Genomic DNA, 22,468 nt, shown 5'->3' with positions numbered 1-22,468 from the left:
GGGCCCCCCCCCCCCCCCCCCCCCCCGGCCTTTCCTCAGGAGAGCCTGGAAAGTGCCTTGATGGGGACCCACCAGGAGCTGGAGATGTTCGGGAGCCAGCCCGCCTACCCAGAGAAGCTGCTGCATAAGAAAGAGTCCCTGCAGAACCAGCTCATCAACATCCGGGTGGAGCTGTCTCAGGCAACCACGGTAGGTAACCATGGTAACCAGATCGGGTCTGCACCTGCCAGGAGAGCCTCCCCTCCCCTCCCCTCCTGTCCCTGGCAGGGCTCCCCGAATCCCAGTTCTCCCCAGAGGGCCAGAGCAGGGTGCTCCTGGGGAGGGACACAAACAAAGACCAGAGCTCTGCCTTGCAAAGAGACAGCCGGTAAGCCAGGCTGCTCGCCCCACAGTCTCCAAGGAACTGGCGAACTTTCCACCAACTATACCTGCCCCAGGACGGTGTGCAGTCAAGGCCACTTATTTCCCCGGCTGCTCTGTCTTCTCCCCTGGAGAACCCGGACCCTGGCAGCAATGCTGCCGCCTGGTCATCCTGGTGGGCCCAGGGCAGACCCTCCCAGCTGACGGCCTGGGTAATAGCTCTCAGGGCAGCAGCAAAAGCCCCCGGAGAGCATGGCCCAGAGAGGAGAGCAAACCGCCAGAGGCACAGCCCTTCCCTCCGTCTCTTTTCCCTTTACCCTCCCCTTTCCATGGCCCGATCTGGGGGAGCAGGAGGGTGACGGCGCGATGCTCCCCCCTCCGGCCTGGCCACATGTCTGGAGAGGATGCTATTTTCTCTTACTTCGGTTTGCAGCAGGGCGGGCTGTGGCACCTCTTGTGAGGCTGGTGCTTGGCTGTCATTCGCATGTCGCAGGCCTGTGCACTCTCCTCCTGGCCCTCCCCAGATCTGCCGGCCTCGGGCCCCTGGCCCCCGGCCCAGTCGCAGGCTGAGGGATGCTAGGCGAGCTGCTTTCTCAGTAACCACTCCCCGTGCAGGCCCTGACCAACAGCACCACGGAGTACGAGAGCCTCGAGTCGGAGGTCTCTGCCCTGCACGACGACCTCTGGGAACAGCTCAACTTGGACATCCAGGTGACCAGGGCCCTGGGCAGGGGAGGGGGGCGCGGTCCGCATGTGCTATGGGTCTTCCCTTGTCCTTGTGGCCAGAAGAGACCAGAGTGGCTTCCTCTCCTGCTTTAGAGATTTCAGACTTAAGACGAGGAGTTGGTTTCTGAGACAAAAGACCAGGTTCAGGCCACCTCAAAGGGACTCTAAATTCCAGGATGAGGAAACGTGGGGTTCTTCTTCAGTTCCATCAAATGACAGGGAATGAGCCAAGGAGAAGCAGAGGAGCATGTTAGATGTCAGGTGTTGTCTGACTGAAGGATTGAACAGACATAAATATAAATACACAATCGATATAAACCTCCCTCGGGACATCAGAAGGGTAGGCAGTATGGGCTACACTCAGGCATTTAGGTAGGAAGAGACCTCCTTTCAGGGACTTGTTAAAAGCCCTGTCTGGAGGCAGCAGCTGGACACGCTGACCGTGAGCATCTTGTTCTCTGCCTCCCTCTGTCTTTGCTCAGCACACACCTCCGTGCCTCCTCTCTCGCTGGCGTTGCAAGCCCTGTTTCTCTGGTGTGGTTAAGCCCTGGTTTTCCTCCTGTTTCCTCTTGGTAACAGAACTTACCACCCTAGCCTTGCAGCTGGTTAGGTGGAGTGAGGCGAAGGCCTGGTCCGAGGACCCAGGTGGTCGGTGGGCGATTTTAGGAGGTAGGGGAGTGTGAGCAAGAGCACCAGCTCTTGGAGCAAACAGACCCAGATTCAGGTGGTGGTCGCACAACTTGCTCACAGGTGGCTGGGCTGAGTCCCTTCTTCTCGGAAGTGGGGACAGCTGCCGCCCTCGCCTCATAGAGCCGTGCGGCCAGAGCAGGTTAGTGTCTGCACAGCACTGAGCGCGGTGCCCGGGGTGGGGGTGCTAAATCAGAGGTGGCCATCACTTTTCAAAGAGTGGGTGCTGTCATCGAGTATAACCCATGAGCATTTAGGCATATGCTGGGGGTGGGCATTACAGAAGAGCTACCTGGAGCTGAAGAAAACCGGGAAACTGGAGCTCAGCCTGGAAAGTGGGCTGCCCTAGAATGTCCGCCTGCATGGCCTCCACGCCAGGACCTGTCTCCCCCAGGGGCTCTGGGGGCGGGTCCCCACTCTCTTTTGGTTCCGAGTCCTCAGGTTGACCTAAGGGGGCTCTTTCCTCTGATGACAGAGTCCTCTCCTTGGCATTCAGAACTGCGTTTCATAGAGGCTGAGGACACAGAGGCTGCCCATGAAAGCAGCGAATGTGCTGGAGGGTGTGTGTGAGTGTGTGTGTGTGTGTGTGTGTGTGTGTGTGAGAGTGTGTGTGTGTGTGTGTGTGTGTGTGTGTTTACACTCCCTCGTGCACAGGGCTCCTGCCTGCTGCTGGTTTAAGGGAGGTGGGGAAAGGGCTGGGACACTCCTCAGCAGTCACTTCCTTTGACCTGCTCTGTGGCTGTTGCAGAACGAGGTGCTCAACCGGCAAATCCAGAAGGAGATCTGGAGGATCCAGGATGTGATGGAGGGGCTCAGGAAGAATAACCCGTCCCGGGGCACAGACACGGCCAAGCACAGAGGTGGGTCCCTCCCCTGCCAGCCTGGGCCTCTGGCTTCACCAGGAGCGCTCAGTGCCCTGGCTCCTCCCACACCTGCGTGCTCACCCTCTAGCCCAGTGGTTCCCAACCTTCCTAATGCCGTGACCCTTTAATACAGTTCCTCATGTTGTGGTGACCCCCAATTTCATTGTTACAAATTGAACATAATTAAAGCATAGTGATTAATCACAAAAACAATACAGTGGTTCTCAACCTTCCTAATACCGCGACCCTTTAATACAGTACCTCATGTTGTAGTGACCTCCAACCATAAAATTATTTTTGTTGCTACTTCATAACTGTAATTTTGCTACTGTTATGAATCGTAATGTAAATATCTGATATGCAGGATGTATTTTCATTGTTACAAATTGAACATAATTAAAGCATAGTGATTAATCACAAAAACAATATGTAATTATATATGTGTTTTCCGATGGTCTTAGGCGACCCGTGTGAAAGGGTCGTTCGACCGCCAAAAGGGTCGCGACCCACAGGTTGAGAACCGCTGCTCTAGGCCAAGCATGTCAAACTCGTGACCGGGGGGTTTAAATAAATGAGGCATGCGGCCTGCCAGCCACAAGTTTGGCACGCTTGCTCTAGGCCCTCACTCTGTGCTCAGAACCAGCCACGGCCTCTCAGGGCTCCAAAGTCTTCCCCAGGGCCCCGGGGGTGGCGGGTGGGACACCCTTATCCTCCCCTCCCCAGAACAGACCGGATATACCACTCAGAGATGCTGTTGACCCTGATACCCAAGATTTTCTCCCCAGAAAAGGTCAAAGAGCAGCTGGGCATCCCCGGCCCCGAAACCCACGGGCCCCTGGGTGGTCTGAGGCCTCTACCTTAGAGTCTTCCTTCAGCCTTGGGCCAGCTTGCTTTGACATCCTCTCCCCTGTGCAGCAGCTCACAGCCGTTACCCAGCCTATATAGAAATCCCTCTGGCAGGCTCAGGGGACCCTCCCAAGTCCTTGAATCCTGCCCTGCCCTCTCCACCTACATAGCTCATCCATACCCCAGGCCACACCCCTGCCCACCCTCATCTTCCTCCTCTTGTTTTCCCCAAGGAGGCCTTGGCCCCTCGACCACCTACAGCTCCAACAGCCCTGCCAGCCCTCTCAGCTCCGCCAGCCTCACCAGCCCCCTGAGCCCCTTTTCCCTGGTGTCTGGCTCTCAGGGGTCCCCCACCAAGTCTGGGTCCAATGAGGTAAGCTGATGAAATGGAGTAGGCGGTGAACGGGGGAGGGAGGGCCAGGTCCTCATTTGCCTGAAACTACACAGATTCTGTGCCCCGTCCTCCCCAGAGGCCTGCAGTCCCAGTGCCTCTGCCTGAGGGGCCGCTCTCACCTCCAGTGTGGGACCTTCCCTCCCATTTCTCCTGTGCCTGCTCTCGTCTTCACCGGCATCCCTGGCCTCCTTCCGGAGCACCAGGACGGGGAGCAAAGATACTAAGCACTTGATCGGAATTTAAATCCAGGGTTGTTCCAGGGGGTGACAGGGTGAGGTCTGGGGGACAGTTTCCTAGTCAGTCGATCAGCAAGTGTTTACTGGCTCTATGGCGGGAGGGGGTGGCAGGAGGCCCTGTCGGGGCACCCCTGCATGCCCACGGCCTCCGCTCAGCCCAGCCCCCAGTGGGGACCAAGGCTGATAGACAGCAAACCAGCCTCAGGCACGTGGCGCTGCGTGTCTCAGTGCTGAACCACGTGGTTCAGACCGTAGATGTTGTGCTGTTCCAGAGAGGATGGGACTGGAACTGGGCCTGAGGCGTTGGCACAGGTAGAGGAACAGGCCGTCGCAGGCAGAGGGGCTGGGGAGAGCACAGGGACAGGGTGGGGAGGTGTCGGAGTGACGGTGAGGCAGTGAGGAGAGAACTTTGGAGAAGAGCTGGGGAGTGATGGGCGTGGTGTGCAGGTGGCTCAGGGAGGGGAGCCGGCTCTGCAGGCAGCTGTGTCCAGGCCACAGGTGGGAGTTTGGGTCCTGGGCCCCGGGTCTCCGCGGTGGCGTCTGCCTCTGCTAACGCTCTTTTCTCCTGCTCTCACAGCGCCTGCTCTCGCTCCTCCTAATGCTCTGGCTTCTCTCTGCCTCAGGAGCCCGGCCCACCGCGGCCCCCCCTCCCCAAAGCCTACGTGCCCCTGGAGTCTCCTCCCACCGTGCCTCCACTCCCTAGCGAGAGCCACTTCTGGCCATACCCCAACTCCCCTTCCTGGCACTGCAGTGGCGAGACAGCCAGGGGCCAGGTACCCAGCACCCTTGGGTCCTGGAGGGCAGGGGTGGAGGGAACGGGACAGAAGGCCAGGCGAGGGGCAAGGTGGGGCAGGGAGTCACTTCTCCGTGCCAGTGTTCACCCCCCGCACTGAATTTCTTCTGGGCCCTCTGTCTGGTGAAACTCTGGAATAAGGAAAGGGCTGGCGGGGACACTCACACGCCCTCTTTCCCCTCTTCGCTTTCTGTGGACAACGGGGAAATGAGTTGCTGTTCTACCCTGTGCCCTGGCTCCTGGGGGCCCCTGGCTAGGTGGTGGTATGGCCCCTCCCTACCAGCATGACCAGATGATGGGAATCAAGGAACCCCCACACATACTGGTCCTGTCCTTGTCCACCCCAGGTCCCAACCCCCCTTGCTCTCTCTGTCTCTGCCTCTGTCCCCTCTGGGGCTCACCACCCCCTGGAATATAAGGGTACAGGCCCCCTCTCCCCTGTTCTGGCCTCCCCTCTCACCTGGATCCCTAGTGAAGATCCAGGAGAGGCGTGCAGTTAGGCTTGGAAGAGGTTGCACGGTGAGTAAATAGTCCTGTGCCTGAAACTGGGAAACTCGTATTCTCGTCTCAGCTACTGGTGTGTGCATAGCCCTGAGGGTCTGCCCAGCGAGGTGGGCAGGGCCGGGGACGGCACTGCATTTCACAGGTGAAGGCAGGGTGTGTGACCTGCCCTGCCCTCCAGCGGGGCTGGAATGGAGATTTCTGAGCTCTGGCCTAGGCTTCTTTCTCTGTGGTCCTCACTGGGACTTAGATTCTTCAACTGCACAGAGGAGTGCGGGGTGCGGGGGGGCAGGCACAGAATGAAGCAGATGATGGCTGAGGTCCCTTCTGGTCTCATGATTCTGTGAGCCACAAGCTAAGTGCCCCTTTCCTGCCCCCAGAGTCCTGGTTCCAAAGCTCGCCTGGTTCTTTTGCTCAAGTCTTGGGTAGGATCCTCAGAGATCCTTGGCCTGATGGCCCTCCTCTCTGGCTCACAGAGAGTCCGCGCTCTTGGTGCTTGCCGAGGGGACGGGCCGGGTTGAGGGGCCTCCTGGAGGCGTGAGCCCTCCTTCGCCGAGGGCCTCGCCCTGGCCCAGCCTAGTGCCTCCCTGCCCACTTCACAGCTGGCACACGCAGCATAGCCCTGTCCCGGGTTGTCAAGGGTTTGCATGCCAACCATTGCTAAACAAAGAACTACCACCGGGGCCTAGTTCCTGGCAGTCACTCGCACATTAAACACCTCCTCATCCTTCCTTCCAGCCCAAGGCAAGCTATGACCCAAGCAAGAGAGAGTCCCACCAGACATCACCCCCGGACACGTCTAGGGACATCAGCCTCGTGCCTACCCGGCAAGAGGTGGAGGCAGACAAGCAGACAGCTCTCAACAAAGGTACCTCCTGCCCCATCTTCCCTGAAAAGTAAGGCTCAGGGTCAGAGAGGAGTGCAGGGCGGTGCTCACTCATACCCACGGAGTGCTCGCCCGCCCGGTCTGTCTTCTCCACGGGAGGTGGGGAGGTGAGACCGAGCCTTTCCAAGAAGCAGCCCGCCCCGTCTCTCCGCCTTCCTCTCTCCATGAGGCCCACTGGCCGCTCTGTCTCCCTGCAGTTGGCATTGTGCCCCCGCGGACAAAGTCGCCCGCTGAGGAAGAGGTGACCCCCTCAGGGGTGGTGAGGAGGAATGCTAACGGGCTCCCCAATGGCCTCTCTGCCCGGGTAAGTGCACTTGCAGGCTCTGGGGGCTTGGCGGGCCTGAGCCAGGCCAGGAGCCCGGGGGCCCTGAGTGTCCACCATCTGCCGCTCCTGTTCGAGAAACCCAGGGCTGGAGGCGGAAGACAGAATAAGCAGGAAGGCCAGCAGCCCCAGCCGAGGGGTCTTCTTCAAGGAGACGTGCCAAGGGACAGGAATGTGTGCACAATAAAGATAAAAAAAAGTACTGAACAAAATTATGACGATGAGACACAGGTGTGGCAGAAACCAGTGGTCAGAGTCGTGTGCTGGCCAGAGCAGTGTGTCGGGGTCCTGGGGCCGCTAGGAAAGGAGCAGAATGGCACAAAGTTGGTAGCTTACCCCACAGAAGTTTATTTTCTCACAGTCCTGGAGGCCAGAAGTCTGCACTGGAGACCCAGCCACGCCCCCCACTCCCCCACCCCAGCGGATGGTTGTTGCTTGGTGTCCTTGGCTTGTAGACACATCACTCCAGTCTCTGCCCGCACCTTCGCATCACCTCTTCCATGTGTCTTCTTGTCTCCCATGGGGACACCCATTATTGGTTTTAGGGTGGCCCTGATTCAGGATGATCTTGAGACCCTTAATTTAATCACACCTGCAAAGACCCCATTTCCAAATAAGGTCGCACTCCCAGGTCCTGGGGGTCAGGACTTGGACATAGCTTCCGGGGACCGCTATTCCATTGACTGCAGGCAAGCTTCCCAAGGAAGGGAAACCTTAAGGGATGAGGGCAGCTGAAAAGGCTGGTGGAGGACCTGAGCCTCTCAGAGCCTCACCTCCCCCCGCAGCAGGAGCGCCCCAAGAGCGCGGTGTTCCCGGGCGAGGGCAAGGTGAAGATGAGCGTGGAGGAGCAGATCGACCGCATGCGGCGCCACCAGAGCGGCTCCATGAAGGAGAAGCGGAGGAGCCTGCAGCTTCCGGCCAGCCCTGCCCCCGACCCCAGCCCCCGGCCAGCCTACAAAGTGGTAGGTCCTCCCAGCCACCCCCAGGCGTGGCCTGACAGTGGTCACCACTGCCTACTCCCGGGTGTGGGTGCGGGTGCGGCCAGCCTGGGCTGGAGTCCTGGGGGTAGGCTGGGGCTTAGAGAGGGAGGGGCCGGGGAGGACCTAAGCTGGGCACTGGGAGACCTGGGAGGCTTCTGCCCACCGGGCAAGGAGATCAATCCTGCTACAGGCGTTTCCTTTTTCTTTCTTTTTTTAAATGTATTTGTATTGATTTCAAAGAGGAAGGGAGAGAGAGAGATCAATGATGAGAGAGAATCATTGATTGGCTGCCTCCTGCATGCCCACATTGGATTGAGCCCACAACCCTGGCATGTGCTCTGACTGGGAATCCAATCGTGACCTCCTGGTTCATAGGTCAACACTCTACCACTGAGCCACGCCAGTCGGGCTGGGTGTTTCCTTTGTGTTTAAAGAAAACTCACTCACACACAGGAATGCCTTGATTGTCTTGGTTGAAACAAATTACATACCATTCAGTTATCAGAGGGCAGTACGCAATCCACCACCCACAAGTGGCCATCACTCACAACCGTTTCCAGAGCACTTGCTGTGGGCGTGGCACTGGGCTGAGTGTCCTGACGATCATCGTGCCAGCTCAGCGTTGCATGGCGCAGTCCAGTTCCCAGTCCCTTTCACGTTCTCCGCCTAGTCCTTTCAATAACTCGGGGCTAGGAACTATTATCCTTAGAGAGAGAGAAACAAAGCCACGAGAAATTAAGGGAGTCCTGGGCCACACAGCCATTAAGCGCAGAGCTGGGAGGAGCCCAAGGCATCTGCCTGATTTTTTCTTTCTGAAATATGCAAAAATTGTGACTCATAAACCCTGCCCTCAAACAGTTTACATTCCACTTGGTGGATTGGAACTTACATAATAAAAGGAAATGATTAGAGACACTGAGTGTAAGACACCGAACCAACTGCCCAAATATGTGCCACAGGAGGCGAACAAAGGGCACAGCGGGTGGGGGGACGAATGCTGGTGAGAAATGTTGATGAAGTCTTGCCTCCGGTCCTGGCAGGCGGGCAGGCTTCGGGCAGGCAGTAAGCAAGGTGGCTCTGCAGTGGGAGCCATGGGGTGGCAGCGAGCCGGGCAGGGACAGTGGGGGCATGCATGGTTAGGGCTGCCGGGAGGCACGGGTAGAAGTGGAGGTGCCCACGTCCCCAGGTGCGTCGTCACCGCAGCATCCATGAAGTGGACATCTCCAACCTGGAGGCCGCCCTGCGGGCGGAGGAGCCTGGCGGGCAGGCCTACGAGACGCCGAGGGAGGAGATCGCCCGGCTTCGCAAGATGGAGCTGGAGCCCCAGCACTACGACGTGGACATCAACAAGGAGGTGAGCGGAGTCCAGGGGGCGGGGCGGGCAGCGGCCCTGGGAGGGACGGAGGGAGAGATGACCATGGTCCCTCCACAGCTCTCCACCCCCGACAAAGTCCTCATTCCTGAGCGGTACATCGACCTGGAGCCAGACACGCCCCTGAGCCCCGAGGAGCTGAAGGAGAAGCAGAAGAAGGTGGAAAGGATCAAGACGCTCATTGCCAAGTCCAGGTAACTGGCCTGGGGGAACCTCCGGTTTTTCTGCCCCCCTGGCACCGAGGACACCAGCACTCCAACCCATGTCCGAGGGGACCCCAGCCTCCCCCAGAGTGGAGCGAATGGAGGCAGTGGCTCAGGGCAGCGATCTGGGCCTGGCCCTCCGGTGGGGCAAGGGGCTGCCCATGGTGCCCAGAGCACCGTGAGCTCACGCACATGCTCTCATCCGGACACACTGAGGGGCTGCCTCTGTGACTTCTCCCCTCCCAGGCAGCCCTAAACATGCACTTGAACCTTCTAATTCATTGTAAAGCATCGTGGGTAAGGGTCCCAACATGCGTTGTGCCAGGGCCCCTCATCCCTGGGGACAGCCTTGCTGGGGACCAGAGCCTGCACATGCCCTTGCCCCCCCCCCCAACCTCAGTCCACAGGTCCCCCCACAGGACATCCTGTCCCCCCACCATGTCTGTGTGTCTGTGCCTCCTCAGTATGCAGAACGTGGTGCCCGCCGGCGAGGGGGACCTTGTGGACGTGCCCCAGGACTCAGAGAGCCAGCTGCAGGAGCAGGAGAAGCGGATTGAAATCTCCTGCGCCCTGGCGACCGAGGCCTCCCGCAGGGGCCGCATGCTGTCTGGTGAGAGGGGCTGGGCCTCGCTCCGCCAGGGAGACGCCAGGGAGACGGCTGACCACGTAGGGGAGGAGGCACGGCGCTGTCAGGGGTCAGGGCTAGAGAGAAACAGGGCGCGGCAGGATGAGCATTTACTGGGCACCAGGTACCCTGCTAGGCTCAGGGCGCACAGAGGCCGGAGTTGCTGAGGTGCAGGAGCACAGAGCCGTGACGGCCCTCCTCGCCCCTGTATAGCGGGATGGCCACGGCCATGCAGGGAGCACAGGGAGCCACTCTACCTGGGCAGGTTGGGAAGCACAGAGAAAGGTGATGACTGACTTGACTGGGAAAGATCAAAGTATTTACCAGTTGAGGGGTGAGGGCCAGGTATTCCAGGGTGCCCTTCCCTTCCCCTTCTTTTTTGCTTTGTTAATCCTCACCCAAGGATATTTTTTCATTGATTTTTAGAGAGAGTGGAAGGGAAGGGGAGAGACAGAGAGAGAGAGAAATATCGATGTGAGAGACACACCTATGGTTGCCTCCCACATTGAGCCTGTGTCCAAGGTACGTGCCTTTGACCTGAATCGAACCCGGACCCTTGGGTCTTCGGGCTGAGGCTCTATCCACTGAGCCAAGCCGGCGAGGGCTCACTTCCCCTCTGGCTGCTAAGAAAAGATGAGTCTGAGGGGCTGACTCACACGGGTCCAAGGGCAGCAGGTCCCACATGGACACCGTGAGGTCAAAGTCAACAGGACTCGTTCTCCTTGGCCTGAGACATCGCCTGGAGGAGACGAGAGTATAATAGGCAAGAACGAGATGAATGAAGGCGGGAAGAATTAAAGGGATTCTGAACGGGAGCACGAACGGTGGAGGAGAGACAGTGTTGAGTCATGAAGGCTGGAAGATGAACTGCTGTCTCCCCTCAAGACAAGGTGGTTAGGATGGAGAGGGAGAGGAACAGAGGGGGCTTTGGGGCCGCTCAGGGGGGATGCCCCGGAAAGATACTGGGTTTGATGACTTTGGTCCAGGAAGCAGCGACGGGGCACGGGCCTCAGGTACAGCAGCCCCGGTGGGAGTCAGTGGAGGGGATGGCGTTTCATGGCGGCGTTTACGAGGGTTTGAGTTCTGGCTACCTGAGGCTCAAGCCCCTCCTCTGTAAAATTCAAATGAAGACACCGGTGTGGTGGTGTGAGGAACGGACACAGTGTGCGCTAGGCCCCTAGCACAGTGCCAGGCACTCAGTGCGTGCTCGGTAAGCTCCTGCCAGCTGGGCTAGTAGTGGTGGTGGTGATGGTGGTAGTTAGTACTCGTTGAAATAGCAATGGCTGACGTGGATCTTTTCAGAAACCAGCGGCTTTTAGGGTACAATGAGGATGGAAGGAAGAACCTACAGGCACTTGGGGTGTAGTGGACATTAGCTGGGTGTCCTGCGGAAGCCCCTGGAGATACTTCAGAGAGAGGCTACCCTCTGGGCTGGAGTTGAGGGCGAGGGAAACGCTGTAGCCAGAGGCAGCAGAACCAGTTTGGCCGCCAGGAGGCCCCGTCAAACCTTCCTGCAGTTCAGCTGTAAAACGAACTTGAACCCTCCAAAGATCAAATTCCACCCGCTCTGGGCAAAGGGAAACTTCCTGTTTCGAGGTTAGAGCACACAATATTGTTCTTAATCCTTCCCTCCGCCCCTGCCCCAGCCCCTGGCTCTCTCTCCTACAGTTCCCCAGCCAGAGGTCCCAGGGAAACAAAACCCGCCGGGCCTCTCAGGTTCCCTCCACACACACCGCTTACACTTCAGGGCCTGTGCACTGAGCACACGGTCCCTGGGTTTTGCCCAAACCCCAGCTATTTAAAAAATGGCTGTGGGAGGCCAGACCTCAGACTTCGCCCACTGTCCCCACCACCCGTAGTCTATGGTCCAGGTGCCCAGAGTGGCTGATCTGCCAGGCACAGCGAGGACTGTTCCTGGGCACACCTAGTGTGAGCAACGTCCATGCTGGGGGCCTGTGTGCATGGGATGCTGGGCACGGGCGTGAGGACAGTGCCTGCGTGTGGGTGTGCGGCACGGATGGTGTGGTCAGTGACGAGTGTGGCAGCTTCGGCACTAACACCCGGTGTGCATGGACACAAGTCCGCACTGCAGCGGAAGGCGTGGCAGTTTTCAGGTCATGGACATGGCATGAGGTCATGTACAGTATCTGAATCAGTATTGTTTGTAGACGCGCATGTATTTGTGTGTATTCCAGTGTGTGGTGTGTGGGGGAGGGAATGTTTGAGTACAAATATAGGAGTGTGTGTGTATGTGTGTACGTGTGTGCAAAATGTCTCCGGGTGTTGTGTGGAGACCGGTTATGTATGAGCACAGGTGTACATGGTAAGCTGTTGGCATGTAGGTATATTTGTCTAGGGCAGTGATGGCGAACCTATGAAACGCGTGTCAGAGGTGACACGCAAACTCATTTTTTTGGTTGATTTTTCTTTGTTAAATAGCATTTAAATATATAAAATAAATATCAAAAATATAAATCTTTGTTTTACTATGGTTGCAAGTATCAAAAAATTTCTATATGTGACACGGCACCAGAGTTAAGTTAGGGTTTTTCAAAATGCTGACATGCCGAGCTCAAAAGGTTTGCCATCACTGCTCTAGGGGGCCCAATATGGGTGGAGGTAGCGTTTGTGCACGTGTTCATGTGTGATTGGCTTTGTTTGCAGAACAGAGGATGATAAAAACGTTTGTGTATATTTTGTGCACAGTGTATATATTGCAATATTTGTGAACATCTGTCTGCGTGGGGTGTGGGGGGAGGTCTCATGAACGTGAGTGTGTGTGACTGGTTATTGGTGCGTGCAGATGTGGCAGGACTTGTGAGCACAATTATAATACCACATCTGTCCAGTACATACCTGCTGCATATGTGAGCTTTATTTCAATGGCTGTATTTCTAATATTTCTCTGCCTTTTTAAAAAGGTTCTATTTGACATAATTAGTCTTGCTTGCTCTTACTGCTTTAGTGTCATTAAAAATAGCCTTACTTAGCTGGCCTCTTTCAAGGGTTGCCCTGAGGGGTTTCAAATGGTTCAGACCTGTTTGTAGCTACGTTAAATGCTCCCAAGCTGTCACACTTTTAAAGTTATGTCTACTTTCTGCCAAAGATTTTCTCTCTTCGGTTGGGCCTTCTTATGGATGTCATGGGTCCCTCAATTCCTCTTTCTTTTCTAATTTTCTTGTTTTCACTCTCCCACCGGCTGGAACCCCAGCCAGTCAGCACCTTCGAGTCGTGTGTAACTCAGGGTCCCTGGACTCCAAGGAGCGCCTCCCCGAGTAACTGGAAGAACTCCCTGCATGTACATTGTAACATCCATTTGGCTTCCTTGAGACGGTCCTTGCTTAGCTTTTGAGTTTTTGACTGTTTTAGAAACCGAGGTTGCTAGAGAGCTCACCATCGCGATGCAGACGTGCACAGGAATGTGTGTTTTGAAAGCATCTGTGAATGCGTTTGAATGTGAAGTTATAGGTGTGCTGAGCCATGTATGTGTGTGCGCGCACGAATCTGAGTTGTGTGCAGTAAGGAAGGATACGGTTTAGCTGCATCCCGTGCACAAAGTCCGTGCTGTGTGTGGGCAGACACGACTTCCTGCTCCGTGTCTTCGGTACATGTGTGTGGGTGTGCACATAGGTGATGGGCGGTGCGCTGGCCCTGTCTCCTGCACAGGGCAGGGAAGGTGACGAGGTCCAGGGCAGGCGGGGAGCAGGGAGCGGAAGTTTAATGCCAGGATCCCTCTCAGAGTAAACGTGAGACCCTGGCGGGGCCTGGCTCTGCTCTGAGCCGCAGTGAGGACATTTGCTCTGCTCCCTCCTGCCTCGCAGCTGGGCTGCGGGTGCACATGGGCCAGGATTGCATAGAGCTGGTCCCTAACAATGCAACGTCTCGTTGTTCTCGACATGGAATAATGATGACAATAGAGTAAAATCCCATTGATTCCAAGTCAGCACCTTAAGGCTCGTCGATTTGTTCAGGGGTCGATGGCAGTTTGCCGTCACTGGATTGTGCAGAGAGTCACAACCAGCAGGGCACACATTTCTTTCCTTTTTTAAAAAAATACATTTTTATTGATTTCAGAGAGGAAGGGAGAGGGAGATAGAAACTTCCATGATGAGAGAGAACCTCTGAGCCTGCAACCCGGCATGTGCCCTTGTGTGGAATCGAACCTGGGACCCTTCCGTCCACAGGCCAATGCTCTTTCCACTGAGCCAAACCAGCTAGGGCAGGGCACAGTTACCAGAACTCGCTCTCAGCCTCTCAAAAGCCTCCTTTTTAAAGGAATCAGTTAACATGGTGATCACCTCACTTCGATCATCATAAGGGGGGGCCTGTGGTTTGGATTAGTGACTTTACTGCGCTGCTAATCATTAGCAGAGTGCTATCCCCCTAGGAAAGGCGCCACCCCATTCGCTGTGCACATTATGGAGGTTTGTGCCAACTTCCCCATTGTTGGTGGGAGGGGAGCCTTGGCCCCGGAGGCCAGGCCTGGCCCCAGCCGCAGCCACACTGGGTCCCAGCAGAGCCTGGATTTCGCCAGATCTGCCCTGGGGCCGTGTTCTCCTCCCCAGCGCCCTGACAGGCCACTCTGCCTCAGCTTGGGCAGGTCCCCAGGCTCCGCTGTTCTCTCTGCTTGTCGCCTGCCCTGCTCTCTGCCCTCTGGGGCAAGACCTGCCTGCTCCCCACCCCCCCCATCCCCCCCATTCACCTCCCTGTTCATTTCTGTTTCCAGTGCAATGTGCCACCCCAAGCCCTCCCACCTCCCCTGCCTCCCCGACTTCACCAGCCAACCCCCTCTCGTCTGAATCCCCACGGGGCACCGACAGCAGCCATGCCATGCGGGTCTGAGCTTGGACGTAAGCACTTTTCTACTGTATTTCCTCCACCCCAGGGAGGGGGACCCCTGCCCTCACCCCCATTGAGCCATCTGCACCCTCTCATTCCGGCATGGCTTCTCCCCTCCGCCCGGTGCCTGGTCGCTCTCCCCCGCCACCCCGCTGCTTGAGCCCGGTGTCCCCGGACTGGGGCCGGCTGGCAGGGCGGCTGCTTGGAGCTGCCACGCCAATGCCATGGGCTTTGCTTCTCCAGAAGCAGATGGAACAGAGCTGAGGCCTCCCTTGTCCACTGTCCGGAGGGGACTTCCCAGACACCCTCCCCTGGAGCTCCTGTGAGGTCCACAGCCTCAGGAGCACCCAGAAGCCATTTCGCCCAGATCTTACTGATCCCAGACCTCACTGTAAATTCAAATAACGTCAGGCTCTCTAGCCAAAGGCTGTGCCCGTCCTTCCCCCCAGCACAGGGCGCTCAGTGCCAGGCGAGCAGAGAGCACTTGACTGCTGTCTGTTTCTCCTCTCTTGGGGTGAGGGAGGGGCCGGCCCTCGAGGTCTGACCAGAGTCTCGCTCCTGGGAAAAGTGTCTGGAGTCTGCCCTGTGCGGCCCCTTTCTCACTGATGTCCCTCTTCTTCAGTGCAAGCCCTGGCGGAGGCCACCGCTGCGAAGCTCCACAGAGCCACCTTCTGAAGCCCTGCCGTGAGGCCCCGGCCCCCTCCCCGGCCCAGCCCCCCTGCTCTCCTGGGAAAACTGCGAAGAGCCAGGCTGAGGGGCCAGGGCTGCTGCCGAGCGGAGAACGGAGCACGGATGCTTCGGCCCCAAAGCCCTCGCTGATCAGACGAGGTCCCTCTGGTCCTGAGCCTGGGCCTGAGATGGAGCAGAAAGCATCCTGTCTGATGCCCAAGTCACAGGACGCCCAGGCCTGATGGCTGGGGTGGTGATGGCCCTCCTGGAACATTCCCTGATGGAGAAGACGCCCTGGTGGGGAAGATGCTCTGGACCATCTTAGGTTAGGACGAGAGGTGAGGAGCAGAGGGACACCTGCCTCTTCCCACCCTCCTTGACACCGAGGACAGCACCTGCCATCATCCCTCCCCGTCAGTCCCCACCCCACTGTGGCCCCAGCTGTGCCCGGGGCTGTGATCCCTGCTATGGGTGCCCTTTGCGGTCCCGTGGAGACTAACCACCCTGTCCGAGCCAAAGACAAGATGACAAGAGATGGGGCGAGGCGCCTTGGCTCCCCGGGGGACGGGGCAGGCTGGGATAGAGAGCAGGTCTGGGCAGTGTCTGGGGAGGTTGGGAAGGGGGAGGAGAAGGAAGGGAGGTCCTAGGAAAGGAAGGGAAAGAAGAAGCAGGGCTCATTCGCAAGTAAGAGGACAGAGATGGAGAGAGGATGGGAATGGTTTCCCGGGGTGAGCCTTAGCGAGGTGCCAAGTCCCGTGCCACACTGTCGGCTTGGCCCTTCCCACCTTGTCCCCAGGCCGATGCCGAGGCCCCAGGAGGCCCCACCAGTGAGCACACGGTGGCCTTCAGCTGAAGTGCTTGGCATGGGGGTGGGTGGGGATGAGGGGGCTGGGTAGGACAGTCCGGGACACACAGGGCCCTGTGTGGGCCTGGGCCTGGTGTCTGCCTCCGGTACTGGGCTGGGGGCGCAGAGAGAAGGATCTGTCTTACGCAGGGTGTGGTCAGCCTTGGGACCTCTCCTCACCATTTTGGCGGCATTTTCTGGCATGTGCTGTGGGCCAGCTGCCAGTGTGCCCAGGGAGAGGGAATGAGCCTTCAGCTGGGAGGCCAGATGCCAGGACCCCGCCGCACACCCCCAGACAAGGACCGGTGGAGGCTGTACCAAGGACTCCCTCTGGCTGACTCTTTCGGGATCCACCTGACAGGGAGGCCAGTGCGGGAGAGACAGAAGCAAACTCATTCTTCCTCTGCTCCGCCCACCATGAGATGAATGTAGCCAGAAGGAGGGAGGAGAGAGAGTGCGGCTGGACAGTCTGGCTCCTAGGCCTCCTCTTTGCAAGAGTTGCTGCCTGAGACTCCAGCCTGGCCTTCAGCCGCCCTAAGAACAACTCCTTTATCTCCCCCCAGTTCTTCACTCCTTCACGGCTGGGGCAGTTACTGGTTCATATGCAAGTAAAGGTGACAATTCATTCAACAAATATTTATCGAGCACCGTTTATGTACCAGGCACTGTCCTAGGTGCTTAAGGATAGTCGCTTCTGAGGGATTACAGACGAGGGGGGGGCGGGCGTTCCACTTGTCTTCACTTGTGGCAGGTTTTTGGCTACATTTCCCATCATTAGCTCAGCTCAAGTATCGCAAACGGTCCTTTCTCCCCCATAGACTGGCAGGTGGGGTTGGCTCCCAGCTCTTCCTCGTTCCCGCACCTTTCTCCATCCACAAGACACAGATTTTTTAGGGCCTTCCATGCCTTCCCCTTCCTTTATCTGTCTCTCCTTTTTTTAAAGTGATATTTTTAAGAAATACATGGAAAATACCAAGGATCAATGTCTGCTCGTCTGTCACCTCTCTCACCTCCTATTTCATAAAGCTGGCCCTTTATGTTGCTTTACATGCCTTAATATATGTTTTATGAAGATTATACATATTATAGGTTTATATGTAAGATACATATTGGTTTGGGTGTCGGATCCTTGCCTAGAACTCCTGCCCAGGCCTGTCTTCTCTCCTTTACTCTCCACGCCACTCCTAGCATGTCGCGTCTATACCCCATGCCTTGGATCCAAAGAAGGGGAGAGAGAGACTTATTTTAAGACAGATCTATTTTACGCTTTTATTATGAAAGCAAATCTATTTTCAAATGTGCAATGTCTAAATGGAACTGGCCAACAACGGGAGGAGACTGGGGTGACTGCCTCTAGGTCCAGCCTCCACCCCGCCCCCCTCCCCCAGCTGCTCCCTCCCTCCCACTGCCCGGTCTGCAGAGGGCTGGTCCCCAGAGCCCACCCCAGAGCATCTCCCCAGGGCAGGACGTGCTCTCAGAAGTCCTGGTCTGAGGATTTGGTTACACTGACCACTCTTGATGACCCGCTAGAGTTCTCGGGTATGAACCTATGGAAGAAAGCGTTTAAGTGTGTGCACAGGGGCACCCACGCAGGCCCCTCCCAGCGATGGGCTCCCAGACCTCCCCCATCACCTGCTGCAGGGGGCAGGCAGTTTCATAGCCTCCTGTGCCAAACACGAATGTCAGTCTGTCCCTTGATGGACCCAGGATATGGTGCAAAGGCCAAAGGAAGTGGTCTGGGATCCCTGGCCCTTCAGCGCAGACGTGTTTGAGTTCCTTGGACGACTTCCCACACTCCTTTTCACGTGGCCTCTCTCTGCTCTGGGTCGCGTCGATGGCACCTGTTATACTCTGAGACCTTCCTTCTGGGGGCTGTTCCTAAGGGCCTGGCACCTCGGTCTGGCATCCAGACTGCGGGGTCCGCTTCTGGGCTGAGGAGGGTCCCACGGACAATGTAGATCTCAGCCTTGCCAGGAGCCGCTGCCCCTGGGCTGCCGGACTGAGGCAGCTCAGTCTTGCAAACTGCTTGTCCACTGGAAGTGGGCAAGGGGCTCTTGCCTTGTATGGATCTGGGCAGGATGGGAGTCTTTTGTCCAGGTCTGGAATCGGGGGTTTGGGACCTGGTGCAGAGCTCCCGGCCAGCATTGGAAGCCTGACCTGCCCGCTTTACCACTTACCGGCCCTGCGTCCAGCGTCGCGCATCCGGCTGCGGATGGATGGGGCCCAGATGGAGGCCCAGGGCTGAGACACCCACCTGGGTGCACTCCTGGTTACTGATCTAGAGCCTTCCCAATTAGCACATGACCTCCCTGATCAATAACCGAGAGGCTGCAATCAGATATTGCTACTGTCACTTTAAAGATTTTCTGAGGTTGCAAGCTGTGCACACTAGCTCTTCTGCCTTGGCGAGAGGTGTGTTCTTGGGGCAGGGCTGACTATAGCAAGAGGAACCCAATTCCTTTCCCCTTCAGGCACCCCCACCTGGAAGCTCTTAAAACTAAGGGAAAATATGAAATATACATACCTATATATATATATACATATATCTATTTATGCACATATTGGGGCCAATCTGATTTGCTAGTATTAGACAATAAACTATACAAGGAACTGTCTGATCTCAGTGTCTTTATTTAGCATAAAAGTGACCTTAGAAGAAGAGTTCAGGTTAGTTAGACAGCATCTCTGCCAGGGGACCGGCAGCTATAGCAGCCCCCGGGCATCTTTCTAGCCGAAGCCCCTCCCGGGGAGGGGGCACCTGCCGGACAGGCTAGAGTTGGGGTCCGCACTCAGCAGCTGAAGAGCCCCCGTGAGCTCCGAATTTGTATATTGTAAGTTTGTATAAAGCCAACACCGGAAATAAAATGGTTTGTACAAGTGGTGCGTGTCTTGCCCTCTGTGTCCATGTCTGCCTGTGGCTGGCCTTGGGGTTCATGGCCATTTACGGTGGGTCTGGGGCCAGGCTTTCCCGAAGAGCAGGGCGGGTTCAAAGCACATGGACCGCCACCCCCACTCCCTCTGCCCCCAGCTGCATCTCTCCTTCCCTCCCAGGCAGCTATCCCAGAGTTCTCGACAGAGTGACACCTCCCTGCGCCCCGGGGATGATGCTACGCTGCCAATACCATCATCTTCTTGGCTTGGGTGACCCCAGATCAAGGCTTGTGCTTAGGTCTGTATACCGGCGGCATCAGACGCTCCAGGCCCTGGAACCTCCCTTGATTGGGTCTCTGAGGCTGAGGGTAGGACTGTAGGAGAAAAGTTATTCTTAGCCTTTCTCGGTGACCACGATGCCCCGTATTTCTGCTGTAAGGGACAAGAAGGCATATGATTGGGCAGGGGGGCTGGGGGCATGTTATCAGAAAGGACACTCAAATTCTTTGCATCCAGCCTCAATGCCTTTGGTCCATTTCTCTTGGTAGGAACTCGGTGCTTATCGGTTATTGGCACTCAGTGTGAAAGACTGAACTAAAGCTTCTCAGTTTGAAATCTTTCTGTGAACAATCAGAGTCCGGAAGCCCTGTAAATTCTGTGGGGTGGGGGGTGGGGAGAGAACATGAACCCAGGCTGGGGCCGGCCCAGCTTGCGTGAAGCAGGATGTCTGGGGGGAGAGGGAGGTGTCGGTGGTTCAGGGAAGAGAAGAACATTGAGAAAGAGGAGACGGGAAGGTGAGCTTCCTCTAGTTGCCGATTTTGCCTTGGGCTGGTTTTAATGGCTGATTTTGAATCCTGGGCACCTGTCCTCATCCCTAAAGGGCTAGTAGAGTCGGTACAAATAAAGTGACTATTTTGGGGACTTTGTAACATCCCGGGGAGCACTATAGACCCTGATATCCTTGGTGAATCGGGGAGAATTGGGACCAGATGTAGGCTCAAGACCGAGGCCTTAGGGCTGGGAAGGCGTAGTGGAGAACTTGTCTGTTTCGGGGCTGCCTCGGTATCTGCAGCCCCACCCAGGCCAGAGCCCGCGGCTTGGAGAGGAGGAGGCATGTGGGAGCACCACGGGCACCACTGTACCCACCAACAAGGCCGGTTCCTCTCCAGGGATGATGCCCACAGGTCCCTGTCTGCCCCACCTCGGGGCCCACGCAGCCCTCAGATGGAGCCAGGCTGGGGCTGTCAAGTAAAGCAGCAACTAGCAGAAGGCCCTTTCGGAGCGGTGCTCTGACTGCGCGGCCATTCATTCCTAAAGAGGGCGTGTCAGTGCCAGGAAGGAGCCGGGCTTCCACCTGCTGCCGCCGTGGAACCAGGCCACCTGCACCTCCCATCCCGCGGCCTCCAGAGAAGAACTGGCCCCACGTCGCTAAGACGGATCCCAGAGAAGATGATGTCAGGCTCATCTCCTCCTCGGCTCCTTGTAGCACCATGAAGACTTGCACAAGTCACTACGATCCTTGGGTCTCAGTTTCCTCATCTGTGATATGGGGATATTAATACCATCTTATAGAGCCCTTGGGAAGTTCCAATGAGAAAACAGAAGAAAAACACTGTTTGAATGCGCCCAGCCGGCGTGGCTCAGTGATTGAGCATCTACCTGTGAACCAGGAAGTCACGGTTCCATTCCCGGTCAGGGCACAGGCCCAGGTTGTGGGCTTGATCCCCAGTGTGGGGCGTGCAGGAGGCAACCCATCAACGATTCTCTCTCATCAGTGATGTTTCTGTCTCTCCCTTCCTCTCTGAAATCAATAAAAATATACATCTATTAAAAAATAAGCTTGAATTCACTTACAAATATCGGGGGTGGAGGATGCTGCTGTGGAGGTCGCTCAGCTGCCTGCAGGGATGAGGGGAGACGGAGAATGTGTCCCGAGGTCTCCCCTTTGCTGCAAGATGTCACCAGGGCTCCTGCCGTTCAGCCCTCCTTCCCTTGTCCAATTCGACTCCTCCAGCCCCAGGCCCAGGGCACTCCCCCAGGCCTTCACCACGCAGCCAGGCCACAGGCTGAGGGCCAGCCCCAGCCTTCCAGGGCCTGCATCCTCCTCCCAGGGGTTGCCCACGTAAAGGGGCTCCTCTCAGGAGGGTGGACAGTGGGCAACCACGCTGGGCCCAGCTCCAGTGCCCAGTGCTGCCATCTGGGACTCGGGCCAGGAGGGCCCAGATCCAGGAGAGTTTGTTCTGAGCTCACAGGTGAGCTCCATGGTGGGGAGAGAATTCAACGCTGCTGTTTGCTCACCCATGGGAGCAGTTTAGAACCACAAGTTCGATGAGAGAAGTCTTCCATAGAACAGTATTTGTTAGTGTATTAATAGCAGAAACATTAATGACAACAGTAATTGTATAACTATCCGAGAAGACTAATAACAATGGCTCATTTAGTGTGTGCCAGGGCCAGTGCCCGGTCCTCTGCCCATCGCATGAATTTACTCTGACCCTCGTTATAGCTCTATGTGAAAGGTACTGTCGTTACCCAAGGACCTGGGGCACAGAAAGGACACAAAATGTCCAGGTCTCGGGGACCTAGAATGAGGCCCGGGGTGCTCTAGAGCCTAAGCCAGGGGTCCTCAAACTTTTTAAACAGGGGGCCAGTTCACTGTCCCTCAGACCATTGGAGGGCCGGACTATAGTTTAAAAAAAACTATGAACAAATTCCTATGCACACTGCACATATCTTATTTTGAAGTAAAAAAACAAAATGGGAACAAATACAATATTTGTATTTGCATGTGGCCTGCGGGCCGTAGTTTGAGGACCCCTGGCCTAAGCTCTTAACTTACCAGTGGTTTCTTTTCTTTTTTAAAATATATTTATATTGATTTCAGAGAGGAAGGGAGAGAGAGAGAAACATCAATGATGAGAGAGAATCGTTGATCAGCTGCCTCCTGCACGTCCCCTACTGGGGATCAAGCCCGCAACCGGGGCATATGCCCTTGACCAGAATCAAACTTGGGACCCTTCAGTCCGCAGGCTGATGCTCTATCCACTGAGCCAAACTGGGTAGGGCAACTTACCAGTGGTTTCAATGAGGGTGACACCACCTGGAAATTGGGGAAGGGGGGCCTAAGGGGCAAAACTCTTGCTGGCGTTCAGTGGCGGCAATGCACAGGCAGATTTCCACACTAAGTCTGGTCCTGTGTCCTGCGCACCGTTATAACATGCAAGGGGCCCACACAGCTTCCGTATGAGTTGTGCAATTCAGAACAGTACTGAAGAGTTTTTATAAGCCTCTAAGTTTTTTATAAGTTTCATGAAAGCTCAATAAGTTAGGAGATGGTTATTAAGGAGCAGGCACTTAAATGGAATAAAGACGTTGTCTCAAAATTATTGAATAATCTACCGCCCGCATTGCCTACACAATCCATTATAACGTTTCAGCCCTGTATGTCTGG

At 56.4% G+C, this 22,468-nt stretch overlaps 1 protein-coding gene across 24 annotated transcripts in view; it reads left to right on the top strand.

The window, feature by feature from the left end:
* Positions 1–19,025, top strand: part of PLEKHA6 (pleckstrin homology domain containing, family A member 6) — a 147,017-nt gene extending 127,992 nt beyond the window's left edge. For 19 of the 24 annotated variants that reach the window (XM_014549695.1, XM_014549684.1, XM_014549685.1 and 16 more), the window contains 13 exons: positions 40–189; positions 976–1,071; positions 2,522–2,633; positions 3,716–3,855; positions 4,736–4,885; positions 6,145–6,274; positions 6,490–6,596; positions 7,400–7,576; positions 8,781–8,948; positions 9,027–9,160; positions 9,634–9,779; positions 14,521–14,644; positions 15,256–19,025. In XM_014549695.1, the coding sequence (XP_014405181.1) occupies positions 40–189; positions 976–1,071; positions 2,522–2,633; positions 3,716–3,855; positions 4,736–4,885; positions 6,145–6,274; positions 6,490–6,596; positions 7,400–7,576; positions 8,781–8,948; positions 9,027–9,160; positions 9,634–9,779; positions 14,521–14,636 (1,626 nt within the window). In that variant the 3' untranslated portion in view covers positions 14,637–14,644; positions 15,256–19,025. The remainder of the gene's footprint in view (positions 1–39; positions 190–975; positions 1,072–2,521; positions 2,634–3,715; positions 3,856–4,735; positions 4,886–6,144; positions 6,275–6,489; positions 6,597–7,399; positions 7,577–8,780; positions 8,949–9,026; positions 9,161–9,633; positions 9,780–14,520; positions 14,645–15,255) is intronic. The other 5 variants (XM_005878590.2, XM_014549694.1, XM_014549686.1 and 2 more) reach the window with 4 other exon arrangements.
* The last annotated feature ends 3,443 nt before the right edge of the window (positions 19,026–22,468 follow it).

This window comes from Myotis brandtii, unplaced genomic scaffold (assembly GCF_000412655.1).
Source record: "Myotis brandtii unplaced genomic scaffold, ASM41265v1 scaffold566, whole genome shotgun sequence".
Taxonomy (NCBI): Eukaryota; Metazoa; Chordata; class Mammalia; order Chiroptera; family Vespertilionidae; genus Myotis; species Myotis brandtii.
The sequence above is the reverse complement of the archived record's forward strand: the minus strand, read 5'-3'. Positions and strand labels throughout refer to the sequence as shown.